The 27,025-nt window shown below is 41.3% G+C and overlaps 1 protein-coding gene across 7 annotated transcripts in view; it reads left to right on the top strand.

Moving 5' to 3' along the window:
• ulk3 (unc-51 like kinase 3) overlaps positions 1–27,025 on the top strand; it is a 48,479-nt gene that overhangs the window by 3,918 nt on the left and 17,536 nt on the right. For 2 of the 7 annotated variants that reach the window (XR_009787357.1, XM_061765484.1), the window contains exons 2-14: positions 524–647; positions 740–880; positions 2,592–2,712; positions 2,789–2,884; positions 4,785–4,928; positions 8,798–8,880; positions 9,522–9,677; positions 9,754–9,859; positions 9,934–9,974; positions 11,200–11,302; positions 13,109–13,173; positions 15,641–15,719; positions 24,118–24,158. Coding sequence is in view for 1 of the 7 variants with exons in the window: in XM_061765484.1 (XP_061621468.1) it covers positions 524–647; positions 740–880; positions 2,592–2,712; positions 2,789–2,884; positions 4,785–4,928; positions 8,798–8,880; positions 9,522–9,677; positions 9,754–9,859; positions 9,934–9,974; positions 11,200–11,302; positions 13,109–13,173; positions 15,641–15,719; positions 24,118–24,158 (1,300 nt within the window). In the remaining 6 variants the exon portion in view is untranslated. Of the gene's footprint in view, positions 1–523; positions 648–739; positions 881–2,591; positions 2,713–2,788; positions 2,885–4,784; positions 4,929–8,797; positions 8,881–9,521; positions 9,678–9,753; positions 9,860–9,933; positions 9,975–11,199; positions 11,325–13,108; positions 13,174–15,640; positions 15,720–23,081; positions 23,216–24,117; positions 24,159–27,025 lie in introns of those variants that run through there. The other 5 variants (XR_009787359.1, XR_009787358.1, XR_009787360.1 and 2 more) reach the window with 5 other exon arrangements.

Here is a 27,025-nt window from a genome sequence, read left to right as displayed (position 1 = left end):
CCTTCGGCCACCGCCCAGCTCACACTGCACCCGACCCCTATGGCCCCTCCCACAGGTGGTGAGCCCATGGGAAGGGGGACCCACGTTACCCTTTCGGGCTGTGCCCGGCCGGACCCCATGGGTGCAGGCCCGGCCACCAGGCGCTCGCCTTCGAGCCCCACCACCAGGCCTGGCTCCAGCGGGGGGCCCCGGTGGCCCGCGTCCGGGCAAGGGAAAACGAAGTCCATTGCTTGTCGTCATCATTAGGGGTCATTCAGCTCTTGATTACTTAAATTTTTGACAAAAGGGACAGTTTTCCAAATACAAAGCACTTATTTTCACATTATCTGTGAAGAAGAAATCAGGAAAATCACATGACGAAAACAAATTCAAAAGCAAAAATTGTTAATGTCAGTCATTTGCTTTTTCTTTAAGTGGAGAGGGGGGAAAAAACAACAATTAAAACTGGATTTTTGGGAAAAATAATGACAGATTATTTTAAAACAGGCCTTTGACCCAGCCCTATATTGTTGCTACATTGCAGCCAAGACCTGCTGCTCAGCATGGCTTCGTCCTCCAGCTTTGTACCTCCGAAACTAGATGACTTCATCCTGACGGAGCGGCTGGGAAGCGGTACATACGCCACAGTCTACAAGGCCTACAGAAAGGTGAGACATTGCTGCTATATCGTGTCCTCCCTGCTCTCTTTTGCCTCACCCGTGAGACAAAATAGCCTATTTGTATGTCGCGGCCCATGCAGGGGGATAGTCGAGAGGCGGTGGCAGTGAAGGTGGTGGCCAAGAAGACTCTGAACAAGGCGTCCACAGAGAACCTGCTCACAGAGATCGAGATCCTCAAGACCATGCGTCACCCTCATATTGTCCAGCTGAAAGACTTTGTGGTAAGCTCACTTGATTAACATCTAGCCATTCATCCATTTTCTGTAGCGCTTGTCCTCATTAGGGTTGCGGGTGAGCTGGAGCCTATCCCGTCTGATTTTGACAGAGAGGCGGGGTACACCCTGGACCAGTTGCCATCATTTGCAAACACATACAGACAGACAAGCACTGACACACACATTTCACACCTATGGACAATTGACTATTCAATGAACCTAGCATGCATTCAGCTAGCTATGAGGGAAGAAACTGGAGTTACCGGAGAAAATGCATGCGAAATCAGGGAAAACATGCAAATGCCACACAGGAAGACCTACCCTGAACCCAGAACCTCTCGACTGTGAGGCAGACATGCTAATCACGCGCACAACATGCTTCCTGATTGCCATCTAATCATATAAAACGTGATTGTATTGTACAAAAACGGCCAAACATGAGGCTAACGTAGCAGTCTAAATCTCCACTTAGTGCTTCCTCTTATCAAACATCGCAAACGTATTAGACTCAGATATTCAACGCTAGTCACAGAAGATTCAAATCAAGCAAAAACAGAAAGTAGAACCTTCTTTAACAACCCAGAAGATGACAAAGGAAAGGCAAAAAAATGCATGCAGATATCCTTTAATGCTGGCTGAAATGAGATATAGGGAGGCATGCTGACGTTGCACATTATGACAGTTTAATGTCTAAAATTTGTCAGACATTGAATGTATATATTTTTTAAAATGTGTGTTGAAATAAAAAATGTACAAGCGTCAAAGGGGACGTATACAGTAGGTCTATAACATTCATCTTCTTGTTAATATATTTTACATTTGCTTAGACAAATAATGGTAAGAGTTTTACCTTTGACTGGAAAGAAAAATATTTGTGTTAACAAATTAAATCTAAAAACCCATTATAAAGGGGACATATGAATAGATGGATGGACTTTTTAATAGCTTCTATACAAGTAGTTACATCTCTTGAGTTCCCGCCCCAAAAAAATGGTAAATGGAGTGCACTTATTTAGCACTTTATTGTCTACACCATACGATGTCCAAAGCGCACATGGTTACTTGGTTCTTGACTTGTTTCTGAAAATGTGTCTGTGAGCAAACTGTTCTGAATTTTGGAGGATTATGATGTCACATGCAGGGTAATTTACGTGACATCGACAATTTCTCAACCCATGATTTTGCAGCTAGGATAGGCAAAGCTTCATAATTTCCAAGTGATGTTCAAACTACACAGGAACACTATGTCAATGCCATGCTGCAATATTGTTGGGTGTACATTTGCCTTGGCTAACAGCGTTATCAGCTTCTGATAACACAGATACAGTTGATTTTCTGGGGAAGTTTTAGAGCTGGGGGTAGTTGAATTTGTGTTTGGTGACATGTCCGTTGCATACACCACATCCACAGATCCGCTAATACCAACTGAGAAGTCTAATTTGCTCACCCGGTGATGAAGTGCTGTATCCACAAATGAAAATACAGTGGATGATTTAACTGTCTAAAAGGGGGTGCGCTTTTCTCTTCAGACTCTGGGCTGGGCTGCTTGAGAACAGGTAGCTGCTTACCAACTGTATTTGTTAGTTGCACCTGCGGTTGTCATGATATCAAAAGCAATACCCCTCTTCCCCAAAAATTTTAACCAGCATTGCAAGTGGATGTGAGTGTGCTGTAATTCCACTATATAAAGACAATAATGTTGTTGTGTTACCATAAGTGGGATTCTGAGAACATATATCTGATCCTGGAATGGTGTTCCGGTGGAGATCTGTCCCATTTCATCCGCAGTCGTCGTATCTTGCCGGAGGGAGTCGCCCGCCGTTTTCTGCAGCAGTTAGGTGACTAAGCTCAGGGCCTTTCATTTGACTTTGAATGGCCATGTCAACAGTGCATATATGTTTTTTGTACCCACAGCCTGTGCTCTCCAGTTCCTACATAACCGAAACATCTCCCACTTGGATTTGAAACCGCAGAACATCTTGCTCTGTGGCTCAGTCCTTAAACTAGCAGGTAACAAGGCAGGAAAAACCAGACATTCTGGACAGAGCTTCTCCTATATTTTCATTTTTAGTCTGTTAATAATGTCAAATTCCAACAATATAAGACCACAACCAGGTATATATAATCAACATTGTTAATGAGTCATTAGCCAACAGAGACATACAGTACCTTTGTTGGTCTCGTTTTAAGTTTATCAAATTGATTAATGTAAACCAAATAATATATACCATAATTTCTCACGTGTAATACGCAGCCATGAAATCAACCTAAAAAATCAGGAAAACTATTATACCTATATGTAATGCGCACCATCGATTTGCTTCTATCCATGCTCAGAGCATGAAGTGTTATCCCTATTCTATTAGATTTTTTTTAAATAAATATGTGTGCATGCACTGATATCATTCAGATTTTAAAAATACTATATTAGTGTTACCGGGTGTGTTGCGACTGGGTGCCATGTCGGCTGTGTCCTGCGAAGACTCCGCAGGTACAAAGTAGTCGAGTGCTCCCCTCGGCGTCCACAGCTTTGGACGAATCAAGTCATTGGTTAGTAGTTGATGTATAGTCCACCAGGCGTTTTTTCGCCTGCCGTTGTGTTGTTGCAAGTTTAGAGATGCTTGCAGCTCGGGGTGCACCATGATGGCCAAAATAATAATCACGATTATTATGATCAATATTGTAATCACGATTATTAATTGCGATTATTCCTCATGTTAGGGACAAATCTTTATTTTTATTGCACTACTTTTTAACAAACAATATGTAACAGTTTTCAGTTCAAAATGAAACTTTAAATGAGAATAAATGATAGATAATTAAAAAAAATAAATGTACCTAAAAGATTTTACTGTAGCAAGGGCTAATTGAATAAATGTGCTATTACTCAGTGCAATCACGAATTGCGTCTTAATGGAAGCAAATACAGTTAATGCATAGAAGGCAATAACATTAGGCTGCAAGTACCGACTTTTAATTTGAAAATCCCAGCCGTCAATGTAGTGAATTGTCAAGGACGGTACGTCTTCGTTGTTCTCCTTGACCATTGGTCAGTCGTGCACGGTCACAAACTGCAAAGGACTCGACAGTTGTGATTTCCCTCTCTATTTACTCCCGGAGTTTTTTCATTGTGGTCAGGCCAGCCGAAAAGTTGAAGTCAAGGCAGCTGCTGCAACAATTGTAAATGGTGTCTTACCGTGACATGTCACCTCTCCGCTGAGGGGCCCAACTTCAAAATAAAAGCTTCATATATTACTACATTGGGCATAAATGAATGCCATTTTAGGCTTTTATTTTGAAGTCGGCACCGGAGCGCAGTGTCGGAGCTTAATGAAGCCTGATCCATGCGTTTGCCCCCAAGATGGCTGGCTGACTGGGTTGTCGGCACTGCTGCAAAGGAAGCACTTTTCATATGCAGCAGTGCCTGCGTTTTAAATGTAAAAAATCGCCAACGATCATGCTCATTTAATGATGGCAGCCAAAATCGTGATCACGATTAAAATTCGATTAACTGAGCAGCCCTACTAGCAGGTAATAATTTGTCATTATTATTATTATTCATGCATCCATTTTCTGCATCGCTTATCCTCACTAGGGTCGCGGGTATGCTGGACCCTATCCCAGCTAACTGCAGGCAGAAGGCAGGGTACACCCTGAACTGATTGCCAGCCAATCGCAGGGCATATATAATTATAATTATAATTTTCATTATTATTAAATCTGACTAAGGGATCATTTCCCTTGTATTAATTTTTATCTTTGCAAATACCTGCTCCCCAGTCCCATGTTCTTACTTTGTGAATAAATGGCAACTCAGCTGCAAGTCAAATAATAAATACTACAATTATTATGCTTATTATTATATCCTGCTTCTAACTATATCGGATTCTGTGTTCTGATCCAATGTCAGACTTTGGTTTTGCCCAGTACATGTCTCCGTGGGACGAGAAGAGCGTGTTGAGAGGCTCTCCTCTGTACATGGCTCCCGAGATGGTGTGTCGGAGCCAGTACGACTCAAGAGTGGATCTCTGGTCCGTGGGAGTCATTCTTTATGGTGAGTGTTGTGTTCATTTGAGACAATAGGGATGTAAAGGAGATAATTGGGAACATATACACTAGTTAAATTAAAATGTATATAAACATAATTAAATAAATAAAATAAGAATGAATTAAGTAAAAAAATACAGTGGAAAATCCTTGATAGAACGGACTAATACGCAGGACTGTCAAAAGTCCGCGGATCCACGGAATTCCGTGTATTTTCCTCGTAGAGAAATCATTTACAGTGGGTATGGAAAGTATTCAGACCCCCTTAAATTTTTCACTCTTTGTTATATTGCAGCCATTTGCTAAAATCATTTAAGTATTTTTTCCCTCATTAATGTACACACAGCACCCCATATTGAAAAGAAAAACATGGAATTGTTGACATTTTTGCAGATTTAAAAAAAAAAAGAAAAACTGAAAAATCACATAGCCATAAGTATTCAGACCCTTTGCTTAGTATTTAGTAGAAGCACCCTTTTTCACACCTGGATTTGGGGATCCTCTGCCATTTGACATTGCAGATGCTCTCGAGTTCTGTCAGGTTGGATGGTGAATGTTGGTGGACAGCCATTTTCAGGTCTCTCCAGAGATGCTCAATTGGGTTTAAGTCACTGCTCTGGCTGGGCCATTCAAGAACAGTCACGGAGTTGTTCTGAAGCCACTCCTTCCTTATTTTAGCTGTGTGCTTAGGGTCATTGTCTTGTTAGAAGGTGAACCTTCGGCCCAGTCTGAGGACCTGAACAGTCTAGAGAAGGTTTTCGTCCAGGATATCCCTGTACTTGGCCGCATTCAGCATTTCCTTCGATTGCAACCAGTCGTCCTGTCCCTGCAGCTGAAAAACACCCCCACAGCATGAGGCTGCCACCACCATGCTTCACTGTTGGGACTGTATTGGACAGGTGATGAGCATTGCCTGGTTTTCTCCACACATACCGCTTAAAATGAAGGCCAAAAAGTTATATCTTGGTCTCATCAGACCAGAGAATCTTATTTCTCACCATCTTCGAGTCCTTCAGGTGTTTTTTTAGCCAACTCCATGCGGTCTTTCATGTGTCTTGCACTGAGGAGAGGCTTCCGTCGGGGCACTCTGCCATAAAGCCCCGATTGGTGGAGGGCTGCAGTGATGGTTGACTTTCTAGAACTTTCTCCCATCTCCCGACTGCATCTCTGGAGCTCAGCCACAGTGATCTTTGGGTTCTTCTTTACCTCTCTCACCAAGGCTCTTCTCCCCTGGTTGCTCAGTTTGGCCGGACGGTCAGTTTTAGGAAGGGTTCTGGTCGTCCCAAACATCTTCCATTTTAGGATTATGGAGGCAACTGTGCTCTTACAAACTTTTAAGTGCAGCAGAAATGTTTTTGTAACGTTGGCCAGATCTGTGCCTTGCCACAATTCTGTCTCTGGGCTCTTTGCCCAGTTCCTTTGACCTCATGATTCTCATTTGCTCTGACATGCACTTATATAGACAGGTGTGTGGCTTTCCTAATCAAGTCCAATCAATATAATCAAACACAGCTGGACTCCAATGAAGGTGTAGAACCATCTCAAGGATGATCAGAAGAAATGGACAGCACCCGAGTTAAATATGAGTGTCACAGCAAAGGGTCTGCATACTTATGGCTGTGTGATATTTCAGTTTTTCTTTTTTAATAAATCTGCAAACATTTCAACAATTCTGTTTTTTTTCTGTCAATATGGGGTGCTGTGTGTACATTAATGAGGAAAAAATGAACTTAAATTAATTTAGCAAATGGCTGCAATATAAAAAAGTGAAAAATTTGTAAACTGTATATAAATTGTTTCAATTTGCCCAAAAAATCTCGGGGGTTTAACGTAGTACTCTGTCGACTTTGACTGTCTGTAATCATGGCCGTCATATTTACAGCATTGAAGACCATATTAGGGCAGACAAGGTGGAACTCTTCCACCATTTATATTTTATCGGTGCAATCTTTCTACACATTGAAATTCATTGTATGCTAACAACTTTTTACATTAATAAGCTTGCGGTATGTCGGTGTCACGGAGGGACATAGTACAGAGGGAGCACGGCGAGACCGTCATTGTAAAGAAGCTTGATAAGGATAACGGGATCAAGAATCTCTGGAATTGGCGCTGGCCTGAATTAAAAGTCGGAAAGGAATACTTTCATGAAAATATTAGAAAGATTAAAGAACCTGGGAAGGCATACTGCATCTTGTGTCATCACGATGTGAAGTATGGATCTGGAGGGAGAATGCACTTGGTCAATGGAAAGAAGCACACACAGCTGGTTAAAACGAAGCAGTCAAATTATAGATTACCAGGTATTTTGCTATCACATTTCTATAAATTTGCTATGTGCTTACAAACGTAGTTAACATTAGTTGTTTAACTTGCTATATTGTTCATATAAGGAATGGATTTATGTGTGTGAGTGTGTGTGTGTGTGTGTGAGAGAGAGAGAGAGAGAGAGAGAGACCCCCCCCCCTCGGAAATTACTTTTTCCATTTCACAGCCCTGATTAGGGGCGGGGAGTTGTCCGATATAGTCAATTGTCTGTTACATTGAAGCACTTTTTTTGTAGGCCATATGCACCCATATTACTGAGAGTGCAAAGTTATTGTTTTGTTGTTTTTTCATGGCCTAAAATGCCCAGTACAGTACAAAGTTATTGTAAATAATTAATTTTTTTTTTAAAAAAAAGCTTCAAAATGTTTGAAAGTTACACATTTTATCCAAATTTACCATGGTGGTGGTGGTATTGTTGACATACAGTACTCATCATAGGGAAGTCGCTTTCATGAGTTGCGAGGAATTATTGTGCTCCCTCATTCCAAACATGTTGCCAAAGGCGAATGGCTTGACAAAAAAAAAAAAAAAAAAACTATTGCTGTAACAAAAATTGCATGTTCCAGACTCCAAAGACTTGTGTTCTGTACTACTGAGAGTTAATACTGCAGCCATGCCGCTCTCTCTGCTCAATGTACAATAGACAATAGATATAACCGTCGTCACAATGCCGCCATGTCAATGCCCCACATTCAACATGGTCGCCACGTAGGTACGGGAGGATTATTAGATATCTGTGACCCGGAAATACATCAGTCCCATTCTCTGTCTGCATTGCGCCCAAGCGCCCGTAAACAGCAGCGGTCAATTCTGGAAATAACAGACTTTGTCAACGGCATTTTAAGTGACAAATGGAAACTATTTTTGGACACATTGTTCAGTCCCGACGGTCCGTTCCATCTGATATCCGTTATATCGGGGACCATTTTGTTGAGTTTCTACTGTGCTTCTAAAAACTGAAAAAAGTTGGAATATGCACAAAATTTGTTTTTTTAGGTATCTCACTCTGAGATCTACATATAAAAAAATGAAGAAAAAGATAAAAGTAGTATAACATAAATACAATGAAATTAAATAAAAATATAGTAAATGCATATAATTTGAATAAATGATTTTAAAATATGGAACGACTGGTTAGCACGTCTGCCTCACAGTTCTGGGGACCGGGGTTCAAATCCCGGCCCCGCCTGTGTGGTGTTTGCATGTTCTCCCCATGCCTCGGTGAATTTTAAAATAATATATACACTCCAGGTGTCTAGCTCTGGTAAGAGCTACACATTTTAACAAATTAAAAACTATCAAAAATTATCACAAATAAATCAACTAAAGTTCTGAACAAAATTAAAGAAAAATAAATGATTTCAAAAACAAATTCACAATTCAATTATGTAAGAAAATATAAATGAAGGTTTACAAATAAATCAAAATTAGATGAACAAATGCAAAATAAAATACATATAAAATAAATCAAAGGTTGGAATACATTCAAAATGCAGATGATCCTTTTGTACAGTGTTAGCCACTCTAATGTTGTTTGTGTGACTGTAGAGGCACTTTTTGGACTGGCCCCTTTTGCATCAAGGTCGTATTCAGAATTGGAAGAGAAGATTAGAAGTAACCAGCCCATTGAGGTAAGTGATCAAGTTTTAGATGTAGTAATTGTTTTATTTTTTCATCCATTTGTGTATTTTAAATCCACTAGGTGGTGCACTTTGCTGGCTAATGGCACTTAGTGGCTTGTTCTACTCATCATCATTGTTTTACTTTTTTTTTCTTATTGTTCTTTTTTCCCTTTCCCTTTGGCTTGACCTTCTTCAGGGGATCGCCACAATGAATCATCCGCTGCCATGTCTCCTTGTCCTCTGCATTTTCTTGTGTAACTTCACCTATCTGCAAGTCTTCCCTCACCATATCTATAAATCTCCTCTTTAGTTTTTGTCTCCTACCTGGTGCCTCAATTTCCAGCATCCTCCTACCTTGTTGCCTTGCTCCACGTTTGCAGTACAATATATCTTTAGTTTTATGGTATGCTGTATTGTAAAACTACAGTGAAAGATAGTTCTAATATTGTGGTTTCCCTTTTCACCTACTTTAATAGACGGATTGTTTAATGAATACCTCTCTGACAGTGGCAGATTATATCAGAGTTAAGGTCACCCTCTGAGGCAATGTAGTATTGGTGGTCTTTGGCAACAGTCTTTTGTCCTTTTGAATGCATTGTCCATATTGAGTATTGAGAGCAACATAATAAGGTTGCGTTGTTGTACATCAGCTCCCTCCCGGGGCCAGGGTCTCCAAGCACTGCCGGGACCTCCTCCTGCGTCTCCTGGAGAGAAAGCCGGATGCTCGGATCACCTTTGCTGAGTTCTTCACGCACCCCTTTGTGGATATGGAGCACATGCCGAGTGCCGAGAGCTTGGAGAAGGCGGTAAAAGACTAAAGAAGAATATGTGTCGCTGTCAGATATTCAACAGTGTCACTCCCTGTTTTCTGGCTCCCTTCAGAAAGAACTGGTACTGCAGGCCGTCCAGAAGGACCAAGATAGAGAGCGGTCTGCTGCACTCTCTCTGTACTGCAGCGCCCTTGAGCACTTTGTCCCTGCTATTTATTGTAGGAGCATTGAGCACCATGTTGGAACTGTACTAAATGTAAAAAAAATCACCTTGTCTTTCCTCCTTTTCCAGACGAGACTGACCGGCAGCGTAAAGATGTCCTCAGGCAAAAGGTAGGCCAGAGATCATGCCACCTATTAATATTGTGTAAATCACTTCCTATTAAAAGCAAAAGCTAGACAGTATTAGAATTAATCCATTGTTCACTAAACTGAAGTCTTGTGAGATGTCATTTATTTATTTACTTATTTACTTAATTTTCGTAGATTAGCTAAAAATGTTTTTAAATGTATACCTAAATCATATAAAATTATTTTGATTATAACAATAATTGAATTATTTATAATGAATTAAACAATTTAATCAAATATATTAATATACACACATACTGCATTATGTAAAGTTATATATTTGACTAATACTTTTGTATTTTATATACAATAAAGCAGGGCGGCGCGGTGTTCAACTGGTTAGAGCGTCTGCCTCACAGTTCTGAGGACCGGGGTTCAATCCCCGGCCCCGCCTGTGTGGAGTTTGCATGTTCTTTCCGGGCCTGCGTGGGTTTTGTCCGGGCACTCCGGTTTCCTCCCACATCCCAAAAACATGCGTGGTAGGTTAATTGACAACTCTAAATTGCCTGTAGGTGTGAATGTGAGTGGAATAGTTGTTTGTTTGTATGTGCCCCGGGATTGGCTGGCAACCAGTTCAGGGTGTACCCCGCATCCTGCCCGATGACAGCTGGGATAGGCTCCAGCATGCCCGCGACCCTAGTGAGGAGAAGCGGCTCAGAAAATGGATGGATGAATGGACAATAAATCAGTTGGTCGACTGGTTAGCACATCTGCCTTACAGTTCTGAGGTCCCGGGTTTAAATCCGGCCTCGCCTGTGTGGAGTTTGCATGTTCTCCCTTTGCCTGCATGGGTTTTCTCCAGGTACTCTGGTTTCCTCCCCCATCCCCAAAACATGCATGGTAGGTTAATTGAACACTCTAAATTGCTCGTAGGTGTGAATGTGTGTGCGAATGGTTGTTTATTTATATGTGCCTTGTGATTGGCTGGCGACCAGTTCAGGGTGTACCCCGCCTCTCACCCAAAGATAGCTGGGATAGGTTCCAGCACGCTCGCGACCCACGTGAGGATAAGCGGCACAGAAGATTAATGAATGAATAAATCAGTTTTAAATGTTTAAAATGTAAATTCAAATACTGAAACAGTAATTCATTCGCATTGTTACATTTTGTTTATTTATTTGTTGTTTGCCTTACTTTGCTTCCCCCTGCTGTAGCATGTCTCTTCTGAATGAATACCATGTGCAGCGTTGTGTATATGTCCCTGCAGGTCCGCCAGTACGCATCCCGAGCGGAAGAGCTGAAGGCCTTAGTGGCCTCAGACAACAACCTTATTTTCGAGGAGGCGCGCACCTCCAGGGACATCCTCCGAGGTATTGAACATCGCAGAGCCAGGTCAGGAGCGCATATGCAGTTCGTCCATTTTAGTCCTCAAATAATGGCCAATTGGCAGCATGGTGCACTCGTGATTGGTGTCTTAGTAATCGGTGTCTTACATTTAACATGTTCTGGGTTTGAATCCCAATTCATGCCCCACCGTGTCGAATTTGCATGTTTTCTCTAAGTACTCCAGCTTCTATCAAAATTCCCAAAATGTGCATATTAAGGCTGCCTCACACCGAGCGATGCGGCCAAACTTGACTGAACTCTCACGCAGTGTTTGGGTTTGTCAACTGATCAGTTGGCTACTGTTTTTGCCATGATTCAAAATTTTAATCACCGGTGCAAGCCGTCGCAATGTCACAGATTATAGCCAATCAAAATGCACATATGCTTTCACACATGGTAAAAATAAATTTCTGCGTTTTAAGCCAGCGAGACACAGAATGGCCGTCACGCCGCCCCCAAGCAATTCAATTACATACAGTGGAACCTCGATGTAACGGACCCTGATTTAACAGACAGAAAATAGTGTCCAGTTGGACCTCAAAATCAACCCTTTCATGCACCAGTGAGGTATGTTTGGATAAACTTTAAGACTTTTCAAAAAATGTAAAGCTTTTTTATATTTATTTATAATAATTATTTACGGCGGCACGGTGGACGACTGGTTGGAGCGTCAGCCTCACAGTTCTGACGACCCGGGTTCAATCCCCGGCCCCGCCTGTGTGGAGTTTGCATGTTCTCCCCGTGCCTGCGTGGGTTTTCTCCGGGAACTCCGGTTTCCCCCCACATCCCAAAAACATGCATTAATTGGAGACTCTAAATTGCCCATAGGCATGACTGTGACTGCGAATGGTTGTTTGTTTGTATGTGCCCTGCGATTGGCTGGCAACCAGTTCAGGGTGTACCCCACCTCCTGCCCGATGACAGCTGGGATAGGCTCCAGCACGCCCGCGACCCTAGTGAGGAGAAGCGGCTCAGAAAATGGATGGATGAATGGACAATAAATCAGTTGGTCAACTGGTTAGCACATCTGTCTCACAGTTCTGAGGACCCGGGTTCATAAGTGTGAATGTGAGTGCAAATGGTTAGTTGTTTATATGTGCACTGCGATTGGCTGGCGACCAGTTCAAGGTGTACCCCGTGTCTCGCCCAGAGTCAGCTGGGATTGGTTGCAGCACGCCCGCGACCCTAATGAGGATAAACGATACAGAAAATGGATGGATGGTGTTTTGAGGCCACAAAAAAGTGCTTCACTTTAACGGACAACTGTATTAAAGTATACACATACTGTGTTTTACAGCAATACTTAACTATTTTTATAGTTTTTAATGTACCTGTGGATAAAAAAGTGAAGCTTGTGGTCACGCACCGAGTAGGTTCAAATAAATGGGAGCGAGCAAACCTCTTTTAAAATATATACACTCTCGCTTTTATTCTCACCCATGTCCTCTTTCTGTACCAACCCACTTCTTCCTTAACTGTTACTCTATCTTTTTATGGTTTAATAAATGTGATAAAGTACAATATACTGTATGTACAGCATCAAACGCCTTTACAGGGTCGCTATTCAGGGCGTACAGATATCCAGTCGCTCAATCTGCGGGGGTGAGTCGCCGACTGTCAATTTTTTTGCGATGGTCCGTTCTGATTGGGTTTGACCGCATCGTGCAGTGTGCTGGCGGCCAGTGCAGGGTGCACCCCACTTTTCTCACCCAAAAGTCAGCTGGGATAGGCTTTACTCTAATAAGGATAATCACTCGTTATTAAAAATCTTTCTCTCCTTTCCACCGCAGAAATGTCCCGTGAGCAACCACGCTTACTGGCGGCGCTGGAGATGGCCTCGGTTGCCATTGCTAAGGTCAGACATGGCATGAAGGCACATTACAAAAATAAACACTTTTTATTTATTTATTTATTTTTGCTGATTTTAGTGCTTTGTTCACATTGATAGTAATTCATAGTTTTGTCAACCATGTCTGCACACATTATTCAAGGTAACCACAAAGATACTGCGTGAACCTAACAGCGTAATTATTTGTGCACAATATTGTGTTTCTTTTTATGATATGGACTAACTTGCAATTTATGAACGGTGTTTATAGTTTTAAATATAATTAATAATACATTGTATTTTATGTTACCTCATAATGTTATCTAAAATATATTATAATTCATGTATACAAGGTGTCCATGTTTCAGACAATAAATACTTACACTTAAATAAACACTTAATACTTAAATCCACAGTTCTAAGATGCTTAAAATGCCATCAACCATATATTGTCATTGAAAAAATGTGTAAAGAATTTGACGAATTCGGAATAGAGTAAGTACAGTATAAAAAATATTACATACTTAAATATTTTGTCAAATATATTGCAAAAGAAAAAGAAAATGACTTAAGATTGAGCCAATCTTGTTCACTCCTTGTTCATCTTTAATGAATGAGAAATCTTAAATAATGTGCCAAAAATAACTGTGAAGGCAATTAAATTCATTATTAAAATATGTAAATGTGTATAATGAAACAACAAAAATGCTAGGTAATGTGTAAAAAATTGCCCTAATTAAATTGTAAAAGGGTCAAAAAATATACAGTGGAACCTTGGTTTACGAACGACCCGGTTTGTAAACAATTCAACAATTTTATGAACAATTTTTTAAAAGAAAAATTACCTCGGGTTACATGCTATTTTCGGTTTACACATGTCTTGGCATGGCAGTGGAAGGCTCAGAAGTTTGTGCTGTTTCTGGCACCACATAAACATCATTGGCTCCATGCTTCAGGTATCTTTGGGCTCATCTCAAGTCTCTTAATGTCAATGTTCCTAGCTCCTCATTCCTCAAAACATTGAAAGCGACCAGGAAGTTAATGTCATGCCGCCATATTAAGGAGCATCTCAGTTGTCTTAAATGTGCAACGAGGGGTAAGGTGCGAGCGTCGAGGAGCTTCCACGGGCTAGCTTAAATCAAGGTACAGTATGTCTGTTGTATCTGCTACGGATATCTTATAGCTCCTCAGTGCTGATGTATGACAATGGACATGCACCAGCTGGATTGTAAACAGAGCACAACTTCAAATTAAATAATCTTCTGTTTTTGCTGTTCCTTGATTATTTGAATGTGAATATACATATTTTGCTGAGGGTCTATTTTGTTGGAGGCAAAGTTTGATATAAAAATGACTTCATTACACTGGTTTATGGTTACTCTGTATGCCTAACCAGCCTATTTCTCTGTGTATATTAGGCTGCCATTTTGTCAAATGCATTTGGCCACATAAAGAAAAAAAATGTTTTATTGGAGCTACACTGTTTTTGCATTCAACGCAACACACAAGACAACACATTACATATTTACGAGGCATTCCAAATATGCACTGTGCGCGGTGGTTGGGTGGGTATGGAATTTGGATAGGCCAATAACGATCGTCTTTGCACCTCTAAAGTGTTGATTATATTTGACTTTTATTGAATCCCACTTAAAACAAAGGATAAAGTGGACGATTGTGGTGATGGTAATAATTCAGCCACGCAGACGGTTCATTTGTGACGTGACGTCATCGTTAGTAGACATCCCTATGAAATGTCATCAAGGAACAAACGTGTCAATTCCCCAAACTTTCCTACTGCTCCCACCCCGCTCCTCTGTCAATCTCGTCGCTCTTCCATCGAATTTCTCATTGGAGGTGGTAGGAAATTGGAATTAAGAAATGAGATGAGCCCCTTGTTTTTTGCCTACAATGGCTGCCACATTCCACAAAGCAATGGAAAAGATGCACTGCATTACGGGAGTGAACCAAAGTGAACGTAAACATTATTGAAGCCGCAAAGGCATTGCACAGTGATTTGCGAGCGAACCCACTGTTATTTAATCATCAGAAATTGTGTTTTCACCTATTTCTATATTGCAGAGTATTTATTTTTAACCACGCAATGATCAAAATGAGGCAATCGTCGTTCTGTGGCTGGAAGGGTTAATTGCATTTTCATTCATTTCAATGGGAAACATTACCTCAGTTTACGAACTTTTCGGGTTACAAACGGGGTAATGGAACGAATTAAGTTCGTAGCCAGAGATTCCACGGTAAATTCAATGATTAAATAGGTTTATTATATGTATTAAATATTTCACAATTTAATTATGACAAAATGTAATTATTCCACATTTTTATTGATTAATTTCCATTTTATTTCATTTTATTTTGGGATGAGCGACCCCCTGATATTAGTAGTCCAAGTAGCCCTGAAAAAGGTGTTAAATGTTGCTTCCTTAAACCTGCAGACACCCAATAATTACGTGCTGTCTTGGTGTTTGGGCTGTAGGAGCAAAGTGGAGTGGACGATAAGGAGGCCTTGGATGAATACCAGAAGTGCTTAGGAGAACTCCTGTTGGCTCTTGCAGGTAGTTAGATCAACTCGTCTTTCCAAAGTAGCCTCCTCATCAATGATATTGCCCTCCATTGAGATAATTTTTACATGACCACCAAGGGCTGATTTGCTAAGATCTATAATGGCGGGCGCACAAAACTGCACAATGCAGTTTTCTGTATGCTGTTGGTCGGTGTGTTGCGCGTGGACAGATCTATTAAGATTGTGATTTTTCCACTAAGATCCCTAATAGCACACGCTAAATTGAGTGTTCACTCACTCTAACATGTTTTGCACACAGCCGTTCTCCCCATTCCCACTTACTTTTCCTGCGCCTCATCATGGTTATGCACAGAATTGCCTTCTCCACCTGCCTTTCAGATGTGGGATTTAAAAACGCAAACCAGCCATCACATCTTGTCTCAGGTTTGGCCTCATCACATTTAGCGTGCTAAATTAATCTATTTGCATTTACTCCTCCCAGGACGCACAAAATAAACTCCACGGCAATTTTGCGTGTTAGCAGGTGCAATCCTGGGTGCACCTGGTTAGTATATCAACTTCTATCTGTATTTGTGTGAAATGTTACGCCTGGTTTTTCATGTGCAAACTAAATGAAATCGAACAAAATTTATTTATATCGTACTTTTTATACATTTAAATGAAACCCAGAGTGCTTTACAGAGATGATTAAGATAGCAGGAAATATACAAGAACTCACCCCTCCCATCCCCACATATAAATGCAAAAGACACCCACACGAACACACACCCGCATGTTCACACGCACACAGTACCTATTGATTAATAGTGTAGAGAAATGACAAAACACTGAGAATCCAGGTGAGGATCCTCACTACGAAGGGAAATCTTGTCGTTCAACCCCTAGTAGAGACTAGGGGTTGAACGACATGAGATTTTTTGTAGCTCAAAGTCGAAGTTGATTAATCAATGACATCTTTATTTTTTCAGCACAGTCCCTTAACATAACCCCAGCATAGAAACAAATAAAAACAAATTATTAAAAATCCCTGACCCGTCATTTTATCGTGTTGGAGGGTTTTGTGTGTACCAAGAATCCTAGGGGCCAAGTTTAGGCTGTATGCACCTGGCAGCGTCACCCAGGGCAAACAGTTTCTATTGTTGTTGAACGACTATTGTTTGTGCCCATGCACCAAACAGCAGCTCAGATTAACCAACCTTTCTGGAGTCCTCAGATTAAGGCCGCTGTTCCTCAGCATCGAACGAAGCCAGTTGAGGTGTCTTGGCCATTTGGTTAGGATGCCTCCTGGACGCCTGTTTGGTGAGGTTTTCTGGGCATGTCCCACTGGGAGGAAGCCGTGGGGACGACCTAGGACATGCTAGAGAGACTGTGTCTCACAGCTGGCTTTGGGATCCCACCGGAAGAGCTGGGCCAAGTGGCTGGAATGAGGGAAGTCTGGGCTTCCCTACTAAAGCTACTGCCCCTGCGGATCGACCCCGGTTAAGCGGAAGAAAATGGATTGATGGATTAAAAATTGGCTGAATGTCGGAGTTGTAGTTAGTGGGAGCCCTGCACATGTTTTCACTTCAATGAGCCGGTTGGTCTCATCTTGCGTTCAATAGCATGTAAGACCGGACATCCGAGCCAGGCTTAAAAAAAAAAAGTATTTTCCTGTATTTCACTTGTGCTTTTATTTTTATTCAAGATTAGACTAGCATAACTTGCAGTGGCCCGTAGCATTATATGCTATTTGCGGACAAAATATTTCCAGTTTGTAGCATAATACAGCCGTATTGTATGCCGTACTGTGATAAGTGTTACGATACAGAGCCAAAAAACGATGGTGTTGTCTGTTTGGATTCTTATCACACAGTTATTTGTGCGCATTAATGGACAGAACAATTTGGTAACAAAGCTGGAACATAATACCGCTGCCCTCCTTCCTTGCCACCAGTCCCTTGGTCCAGCTGGTCTGAATATTTTAAGATCAGCAGCAATCGGAATAGCCGAACCGCTATTCTCAGCCACCATCTTATTTTCATACTCTCAAACCCGTGCAGACGTATGAAGACTGTGTTGCCTTGTTTGCTGGACAGTTCGCTGCGCCAGAGCGTTATAGTCCGCCGTCAGCAGCAGACGGGCAAGTCTAAATTCTTCTGTAAATTGGCTGATTAGAAGACGAGATGTAAAAAAAACCCAAAAAACGTTATGAGTATATTTGTTGACGAGCTGTAAATGTCGACGCGCGTTGTAAAGTGGACTCGTCGATTCAACGATCAATTCAACCCTGAGCACAAACGTTTAGTTAATCAGGCCCATAGACAGGATCACATCAGATGCTGGCATATTTGTGGGTGGTTGTCATGGCATGAATAAAGATGGAGGTAATGTGAGAGTGGGCGGGGCTGTTAAGGAACACAGAAGGCCATTCACTGTCTGTGTGGCCTTGCATGAGGCAATGAGCTCATGCGCCCTCATGTGAGAGCGATTCCAGTAGAGAGGCTTTTTGGAGCTGAGATGATGGGACCCAGCGCCTGCCAGGGCCCCTGCATGCGGTACGGGAGCCTTGCCATCTGCTTCCCATTTAGACCTTGCTGCAAACACACAAGACGCTTTATCTGCCGCTGATGAGAGCTTGAAACGGCCAGCCAGCCAGCGCTCAGTCTTGCGAACATACCACTGATTTTCACTTTTAAATGAGGGTAGATGCTCAAAATATTATATAGTAGAACATACGGAGCCTTGCTCGATGGACGCACATTTATGGTAATGCATGAGCAAAAGTCTTGAGATGTTCAAACAATTAACAAGTCAGTTTTCCATAATATATGCGCTTTAAATTTAAAGGTCCCGCATTTCGGCTAATTTGACTTCCATACATTGACTCTCTAACATGGACTTAGTATAAAAGTGTCAATTTCATTAAAAAAATAAAATAGATTAAAAAAAACACCTTAGTTTTGTCCAGTGTCCAGAAAAGGCTCCTCTGACAGTTACTTCTATTTGACCCAGTTTTGTGACCCCTTCCTCATGGCGAATCCTCAAAATAATCAAAAATAATTTGCAATTTAGCATCGCCTCTCTGTCCCGGACAGTGTTTCCCAACGTTTATTGAGCCAAGGCGCACATTTATGTGAGAAAGAAATCTCACAGAACACCACCAAACGTCACAAAAACTGGATACACGGGGGTCGTGCAGTGGACCCCTAAAATATATACACTTGAAGATATATATATATATATCGTCCAGTGACCGAAGGGGTCGCTGGTTCGAATCCCGGCTCCGACTGTGAGCATGTCGAAGTGTCTAATATGCTCCCAGTGGGGCTGGCAGCGCCTTGCATAGTAGCAGTCGCCCATTGGTGTATGAATGTAGGTGAATGTGAGGCTTTGTGAAGCACTTAGGGCACTGTGATGGTGTAGATAAAGCGCTATATAAGTGCATGCCATTCACCATTTTATCATATGAAAAGGCACATATGCTGTTTTTTTCCTCATGGTATGACATGAGATCAGACCAAACCTTTCCTGTTTTAGGTAAATTAGGATTACCAAAATTATTTATGTTTGTTACATACCAGAATAACGAGAGCAGGATTTTATTTTTACTTTCTTCAAAGTCCAGTTACCATACAGTTCATTAGTATTTACTACCATTGCCTTTGTTAAATGTTTTGGATATCCTAGTCCTGTCCTAGTTAGCAAGAATTTTGGCCCATTCCTCCTGACAGAACTGGTATAACTGACCCAAGTTTGCAGGCCACCTCACTCCCACATGCCTTGTCAGGTTTCCCCATTAATTTTCAATAGGCTTGAGATCAGATGATGCCACTCCAAAACATTGACTTTGTTCTCCCTAAGCCATTGGTAACCAGTTTGGCAGTATCATTGTCATCAGGTCATTGTCTATTTGGAAGACCCATTTTCGCCCAAGCTTTAACATCCTGGCTTATGTTTTGAGCTGTTGTTTCAGTATTTCCACACAGTGTTCTTCCCTCATGATGCCATCTATTTTGTGAAGTACACCAGTCCCTCCTTCAACAAACACCCCCATTACATAATGCTTCCATCCTTGTATTTCAAAGTTGGGATGGTGTTCTCAGACTTGCAAGCTTCCCTCTTCTTTACTTCCAAACATAAAGATGCTCATAAAGGACAAATATTAAAATTTTAGTGTTGTCAGACCATAAGACATGTCTCCAATAATTAAGGTCCAATGGTGTTTATACTGTACATAGATATACCGGTAATTGTTTGAACAGATGCACGCGGCACCTTCATACATCTGGAAATTGCACCCAAGGATAAACCAGACTTGTGCAAGTCCACAGTTCTCCTCCTAATATCTTGGCTGATTTCTTTTGACTTTCCCACGATGTTAGGCAAAGAAGCAGTGTGTTTCAGGTGTACCTAGTTCAAATGCATCCATAGGTGTGTCTCTAATTAACTCAGATGTTGTCAATAAAGCTCAGAAGCTTCCAAAGAAATGACATCATCATCTCAGTTTTCCCAAATTGATTAAAGGCTGAGTAATCTTACTGTATGTAAACTCCTGACTGAAAGTAGTGAAAAATTGCCTTAAAACCTTCTGTCATTATTCTGGAATTTTGCAGAGGTGGGGGTAAATCACATACTGTATGTGCAAGTCACAAGCAAGGCTCAAGTAATAACCTTCAAGTCTCAACCAAGTCCCAACTCCCAAGTCATTGTGGGAAAAAATATCAAACAAGTCAAGTCGAGTCACCACTAAATTTCAAGCGAGTTAAGTTATTACTTGGTTTAAGCAAGTCGAAAGTCAAGTTATACAGTCTTGCTCCAGTCGCAACGTATATTGGAGTGGTAATAAAAAAAATTTTTCACAAAGTAGTCACACCTTAAAAGTTAAATTAACACCGAGACTATGATTGATTGAATTTATTGCACAGAATTTTTTTAGTTGTATTACAAACTCAATTTAACTCACCCTGTTGTTTTCTGAACAAACTATGCTGTGTACTTTGATTGACAGCCTTGTAATGCATACAGTTTTTAAGCGAACAGCATTAGACAAAAGCCAAGACTAGCACACCACTGTATAGTATTTACAGTGGATATAAAATGTCTACACACCCCTGTTAAAATGCCAGTTTTTCTGATGTATTTTTAGAACTTTTTTCACCTTTGTGATACATAACCTGTACAACTGATTTGAAAAAAAAATGGAAATCTTTTTGAGAGAAGTAGAAATAAACAACGATAATGTGGTTGCTTACCTGTGCACGCAGTCATAACTAGGGATGTTGCTGTGTTCAGAATTAAACACTCTTATTTAGAAGGGCTGACTCTGGACAATTGACTCTTGTCATTAGATTGAACTTTGGGTCTCAATTTTAAATACATATTGCAGACAGCTTCATCACAGAGCCGACACAACAGATGACATTTTAATGATGACACTTCAGTAAACACATTCAGTAGTATGAAAATTATATTCCCAGGTAACTATTCACAATTTGTACTGTACTGACTGATGGTGGAACGCACCTTTGTCAACTTTTTTTATCGCTGTGAACGAAATGTAAAGTGACCCGTTATAGCAGACCTATAACACACCTGGCATCTTCTGACGCCAACTCTTTCATCATGCCTGTCATCTATTTTAGGCGCTTCTTTCTGGTCTAGAGTGCACACTGCTTCGCCTAATTATTAAATGAGAGAGAAAAAAAGAGTGTGCCGACACGAAACGCTGAGACAATTATAATAAACCGCCCCACCCCTAGTTACGTTGCTTAGCTGTACTAAACCGTTCACAATCACATTTTTATTTTCAATCATCCCAAACCAGTCTATGAAACTTAAATGTTTGACCAGCTCGCTAAACTGTCAAATTATCTTACCTGTCTTTTGTGAGTTTTGTAGTGACGGAAAAAGTTAAACGTCATTGTTATTGTGGTTTAAGTTGCAAACCATGCAGGTTGCCATCCTCATTTTGCAGACTTCATCAACATCATAATCATTTAATCCAACTTTTATTATCTTTGGAGCTCTTTCCATTGTTCTTCATGCAGGTGGGTACTTCACACTGGAAAGTGCATAAGAGTGCAGATTCTGTTGCCAGGTTGTTGCGAATGATCCCCCCCAAATTTTTCTTTCTTACTGGCAAACTGTCTTAATTAAAATGCAGATTTCCAACTCTAAACAAGGTGACTTGTCAAGTCATGTAGTTCAAGTCAAAGACAAGTCGAGTCTCTTGGCGACCAAATCTAAAGTCAAGTCTTCAAGTATTTGGCAAGCAAATCACAAGTCATAAAACTGGCAACTCCAGTCAAGTATCCCCATCACTGGCATTTAGCTTTTTGTATAGTGTATGTAAAAATCTGGTTTCACCTGTACACCAGGGGACATGCGCTTGCAAAGATTTGTTTGTTTGGGGGCATTTTGAGGCCCCCCAATAATAAATTAGTTTGAATTTTATCATTTACTACATCCAATTTCGGGAAAGCTAGAATGTCACCTACGAGAGTGCAGATGTCTGCCAAGGCTGAGCTATTAGCAAAAGAATTGTGGGAAAAAGTTTTCTGTTTGTTTTCCTCATTCATGGTGGATGACGAAAAGATGGGCTTGCCATGATGATTCTGGCACATGGCGGGTGGACTGTTTCATGACTCAAATAGTATACAACGAGAAAAAAAGAAATGAACTGCCCTTTAATAAAAATTAAACAGTTATGTACACGCACTTAACTGGGATGATGCGCTTCGGTCATAGTGGTTTGTGCCTGGGAGGCGAGTCTCTACACATCCAAACTAAACGCAACTGACTTTGTTGTGTATGTGCGATTATTCTTCAGCATCCTGTCACCGGAGGTTCTGGTTCCTGTTCTGTTACACTTTGTAGCCCTTAACACATAGAACCATAAAACCCTTTAGACAAATACACTGTGTTCCAAATTATTAAGCATTATGTTGGTTTAACTTAACTCGGGGCTTTATGGCAGAGTGGCCCGACGGAAGCCTCTCTTCAGTGCAAGACACATGAAAGCTTGCATCTGAAGGACTTCAAGATGGTGAGAAATAAGATTCTCTAGTCTGATGAGACCAAGATAGAACTTTTTGGCCTTAATCCTAAGCGGTATGTCTGGAGAAAACCAGGCACTGCTCATCACCTGTCCAATACATTCCCAACAGTGAAGCATGGTGGTGGCAGCATCATGCTGTGGGGGTGTTTTTCAGCTGCAGGGACAGGACGACCGGTTGCAATCAAAGGAAAGATGAATGTGACCAAGTACAGGGATATCCTGGACGAAAACCTTCTCCAGAGTGCTCAGGACCTCAGACTGGGCCGAAGGTTCACCTTCCAACAAGACAATGACCCTAAGCGCACAGCTAAAATAATGGCGTGGTTTCAGAACAACTCCGTGACTGTTCTTGCCCAGCCAGAGCCCTGACTTAAACCCAATTGCGCATCTCTGAAGAGACCTGAAAATGGCTGTCCACCAACGTTCACCATCCAACCTGACAGAACTGGAGAGGATCTGCAAGGAGGAATGACAGAGGATCCCAAATCCAGGTGTGAAAAACTTGTTGCATCATTCCCAAAAAGACTCATGACTGCATTAGCTCAAAGGGGTGCTTCTACTAAATACTGAACAAAGGGTCTGAATACTTAAGGCTGTGTGTTATTTAGTTTTTCTTTTTTAATAAATCTGCAAAAAATTCAACAATTATGTTTTTTTCTGTCAATATGGGGTGCTGTGTGTACATTAACGAGGAAAAAAATGAACTTAATTTTAGCAAATTGCTACAATATAACAATGAGTGAAAAATTTAAGGTGGTCTGAATACTTTCCGTGCACACTGTACGTGGTTCAGACGATGAACCCCTCTGGATGGTGCTATAGGCTTCTGAGGGCCAAAACGTATACATTTGAATTTTCTTTTATCCCCCTGCAATTAAAATGCTTATGTCTGTTGGCATGATTGTTGTTGTTGTCACCCTACACTGCACAGCAAATTTCCCCACTGAGGGACAATACAAATTACTCTGATTCTGTCTGAGATTGATATTGATGATTGAATCAAACAGGAGAAATAACATGGGCAAAAAATTTCCAAGAAACAAAATCAAATGTTTATTTAACTAAACCATCTATGCATAATAATGTGGAACACAGTGTGAATGCACACAAACAAAAACATTTTAGGCAACAATAAACCAATTCGCTGGCAGCACTACATCCCATTTCGGGAAAGCTAGAATGTCACCTACAAGAGTGCAGATGTCTGCCAAGGCTCAGCTATTAGCAAAAGAATTGTGGGAAAAAGTTTTCTGTTTGTTTTCCTTCCTCATTCATGGTGGATGACGAAAAGATGGGCTTGCCATGATAATTCTGGCACATGGCGGGTGGACTGTTCCATGACTCAAATAGTGTACAACAATATGCTCATTATTCTCTCTTTTGCCCCTCCCAGCTGAACCGCAGGGTCGCCGACGAGAGCTGCTACATGGCGAGGTGAGTCTCACCATCATGGCAGTGACCAGTTACATTGAAGCATTTTTTTTTTGTGTGTGTGGCCATTTGCACCCATATTAGTTTGGAGTACAAAATTATTGTTTTGTACTTTTTTCATGGCCTAAAACACCCAGAACAGTACAAAGATATTATAAATAAATATATAAAAAAGATTGAAAATGCTTGACAAAATGTTTAACAACCCGAACCCCAACCCATTTATCCAAACTTACCATTCTGGTGTGCTTGACGGTGACATTGTTGACGTAGTCTTCATAGGCGAATCAAGGACGCTTTCATGAGCTGCGAGTAATTAGTGTGCTTCCTAGTTCCAAATCCGTGGCCATCGACAAACAGCTCAACTCAAAAAAACAGTTACTGTACCAAAAATACCGTGTTCCAGACAGAGACCTGTTTCGTATTCCTCAGTTAAAAACGCGCCATGCCGCTCTCTCGCTTTGTGCGGAGTGTTCTATGCACAATAGACAATAAATAGAATCATCATCACCATGGTCGCCATGTCAAATGCATAGTTTGGAAATGTGCCACATTCAACATGGTCGCCACGTAGGCACAGGAGGCAAGTCTTATGGTTGGATCTCGTCATATTGTATATCTGTGACCTGGAAATATGTATGTCCCATTCTCTCTCTCTCTCTCTCTCTCTCTCTCTCTCTCTCTCTCTCTCTCTGTTTTTTTTTTTTGCTAAATGACTTGAAATTTTGTGTTCCAATTTACTATGCACAGTATGTACAACAAAACAAGGTTGTAAGGAACTAACAAAATCTATTTTATTTCTGTAATTACATAAATATTTTTTAAATGCTATTTTGGACAAAAAATAATTGCCAATGCAATTATATGTTCACATTGGAGTCCCTCTTTGATGTATCACCTTAACAACTCTCTCATCCATTGAACTTGTCCACTGATAGTTTCTGCCTGTATCTCATTTGAGGATCCAAGAATTAGCAATTGGAGTAGGGTTGAGATAAGGGTATGGTGGTGGGTTTTCCTCGTTGCTCATAACTGGAAAAAAAAAAAAGAATTACACATCGAGACATCAGCGTAGCTTATGTATCTATAAAAATGGGCCTCAAAACTTATAACAACCTTACAGTCACACGAAACAAAAATAATAAAATTGTAAAAAAAAACAAAAACAAGTGTACACACCTCTACGCAAAAGAAAAACTTACACGAGACATCAGCGTACCTAATCTACATAAAACTATACGTCTCTAAAGTCACGCATACCCCCCCAAGAATTCACACAAAACTTGCACGAAAGAGCTTCAAATACCTGCTTGCTGCTTATTAGTTGGCTATTTTTACAGCTACTCTCTTAACACGGTGCATTAGCCTAACTTGATACGCCTTTTATCAAAACCAAATAAAGCTTTATGGATGACCGTAAGCCTTTGCAGGGTCCTTGCCAATGCAATTATATGTTCACACACGAACCTGTCGATAAAGTGTTGCACAAATTATTTAATAGTAGGATGGTTTTCTTGAAAGGTCTTGTGTTTGTCATAGGGCTGGACGATTAACCGAATTCAAACCGACATCGCAATGTAGTACAATCTTCTTTTCCTTTCGGCTTGTCCCGTTTGGGGTCGCCACAGCGCGTCATCCTTTTCCATGTAAGCCTATCTCCTGCATCCTCCTCTCGAACACCAACTGCCATCATGTCTTCCCTCACGACATCCATCAACCTTCTCTTTGGTCTTCCTCTAGCTCTCTTGTCTGGCAGCGCCATCTTCATAATCCTTCTAACAATATACTCACTATTTCTCCTCTGGACGTGTCCAAACCATCAAAGTCTGCTCTCTCTAACATTGTCTCCAAAACATCGAACATTGGCTGTCCCTCTGATGAGCTCATTTCTAATTTTATCCAACCTGGTCACTCCGAGAGCGAACCTCAACATCTTCATTTCCGCCACCTCCAACTCTGCTTTCTGTTGTCTCTTCAGTGCCACTGTCTCTAATCCGTACATCATGGCTGGCCTCACCACTGTTTTATAAACTTTGCCCTTCATCCTAGCAGAGACTCTTCTGTCACATAACACACCTGACACCTTCCTCCACCCGTTCCAACCTGCTTGGACCCGTTTATTCACTTCCTGACCACACTCACCATTGCTCTGGACGGTTGACCCCAAGTATTTAAAGTCCTCCACCCTTGCTATCTCTTCTCCCTGTACCCTCACTCTTCCCCCACCACCCCTCTCATTCATGCACATATATTCTGTCTTACTTCGGCTAATCTTCATTCCTCTTCTTTCCAGTGCATGCCTCCATCTTTCTAACTGTTCCTCCAGCTGCTCCCTGCTTTCACTGCAGATCACAATGTCATCTGCAAACATCATGGTCCACGGGGATTCCAGTCTAACCTCATCTGTCAGCCTATCCATCACCACTGCAAAAAGGAAGGGGCTCAGGGCTGATCCCTGATGCAGTCCCACCTCCACCTTAAATTCGTCTGTCACACCTACAGCACACCTCACCACTGTTCTGCTGCCCTCGTACATGTCCTGTATTATTCTAACATACTTCTCTGCCACTCCAGACTTCCGCATGCAGTACCACAGTTCCTCTCTGGGTACTCTGTCATAGGCTTTCTCTAGCTCTACAAAGACACAATGTAGCTCCTTCTGACCTTCTCTGTACTTTTCCATCAACATCCTCAAGGCAAATAATGCATCTGTGGTACTCTTTCTAGGCATGAAACCATACTGTTGCTCGCAAATACTCACTTGTGTCCTGAGTCTAGCCTCCACTTATCTTTCCCATGACTTCATTGTGTGGCTCATCAAGATTATTCCTCTATAGTTCCCACGGCTCTGCACATCACCTTTGTTCTTA

The sequence above is a fragment of the Phyllopteryx taeniolatus genome, chromosome 2 (assembly GCF_024500385.1).
Source record: "Phyllopteryx taeniolatus isolate TA_2022b chromosome 2, UOR_Ptae_1.2, whole genome shotgun sequence".
Lineage (NCBI taxonomy): Eukaryota > Metazoa > Chordata > Actinopteri > Syngnathiformes > Syngnathidae > Phyllopteryx > Phyllopteryx taeniolatus.
This window is presented reverse-complemented; position numbering and strand designations above follow the sequence as displayed.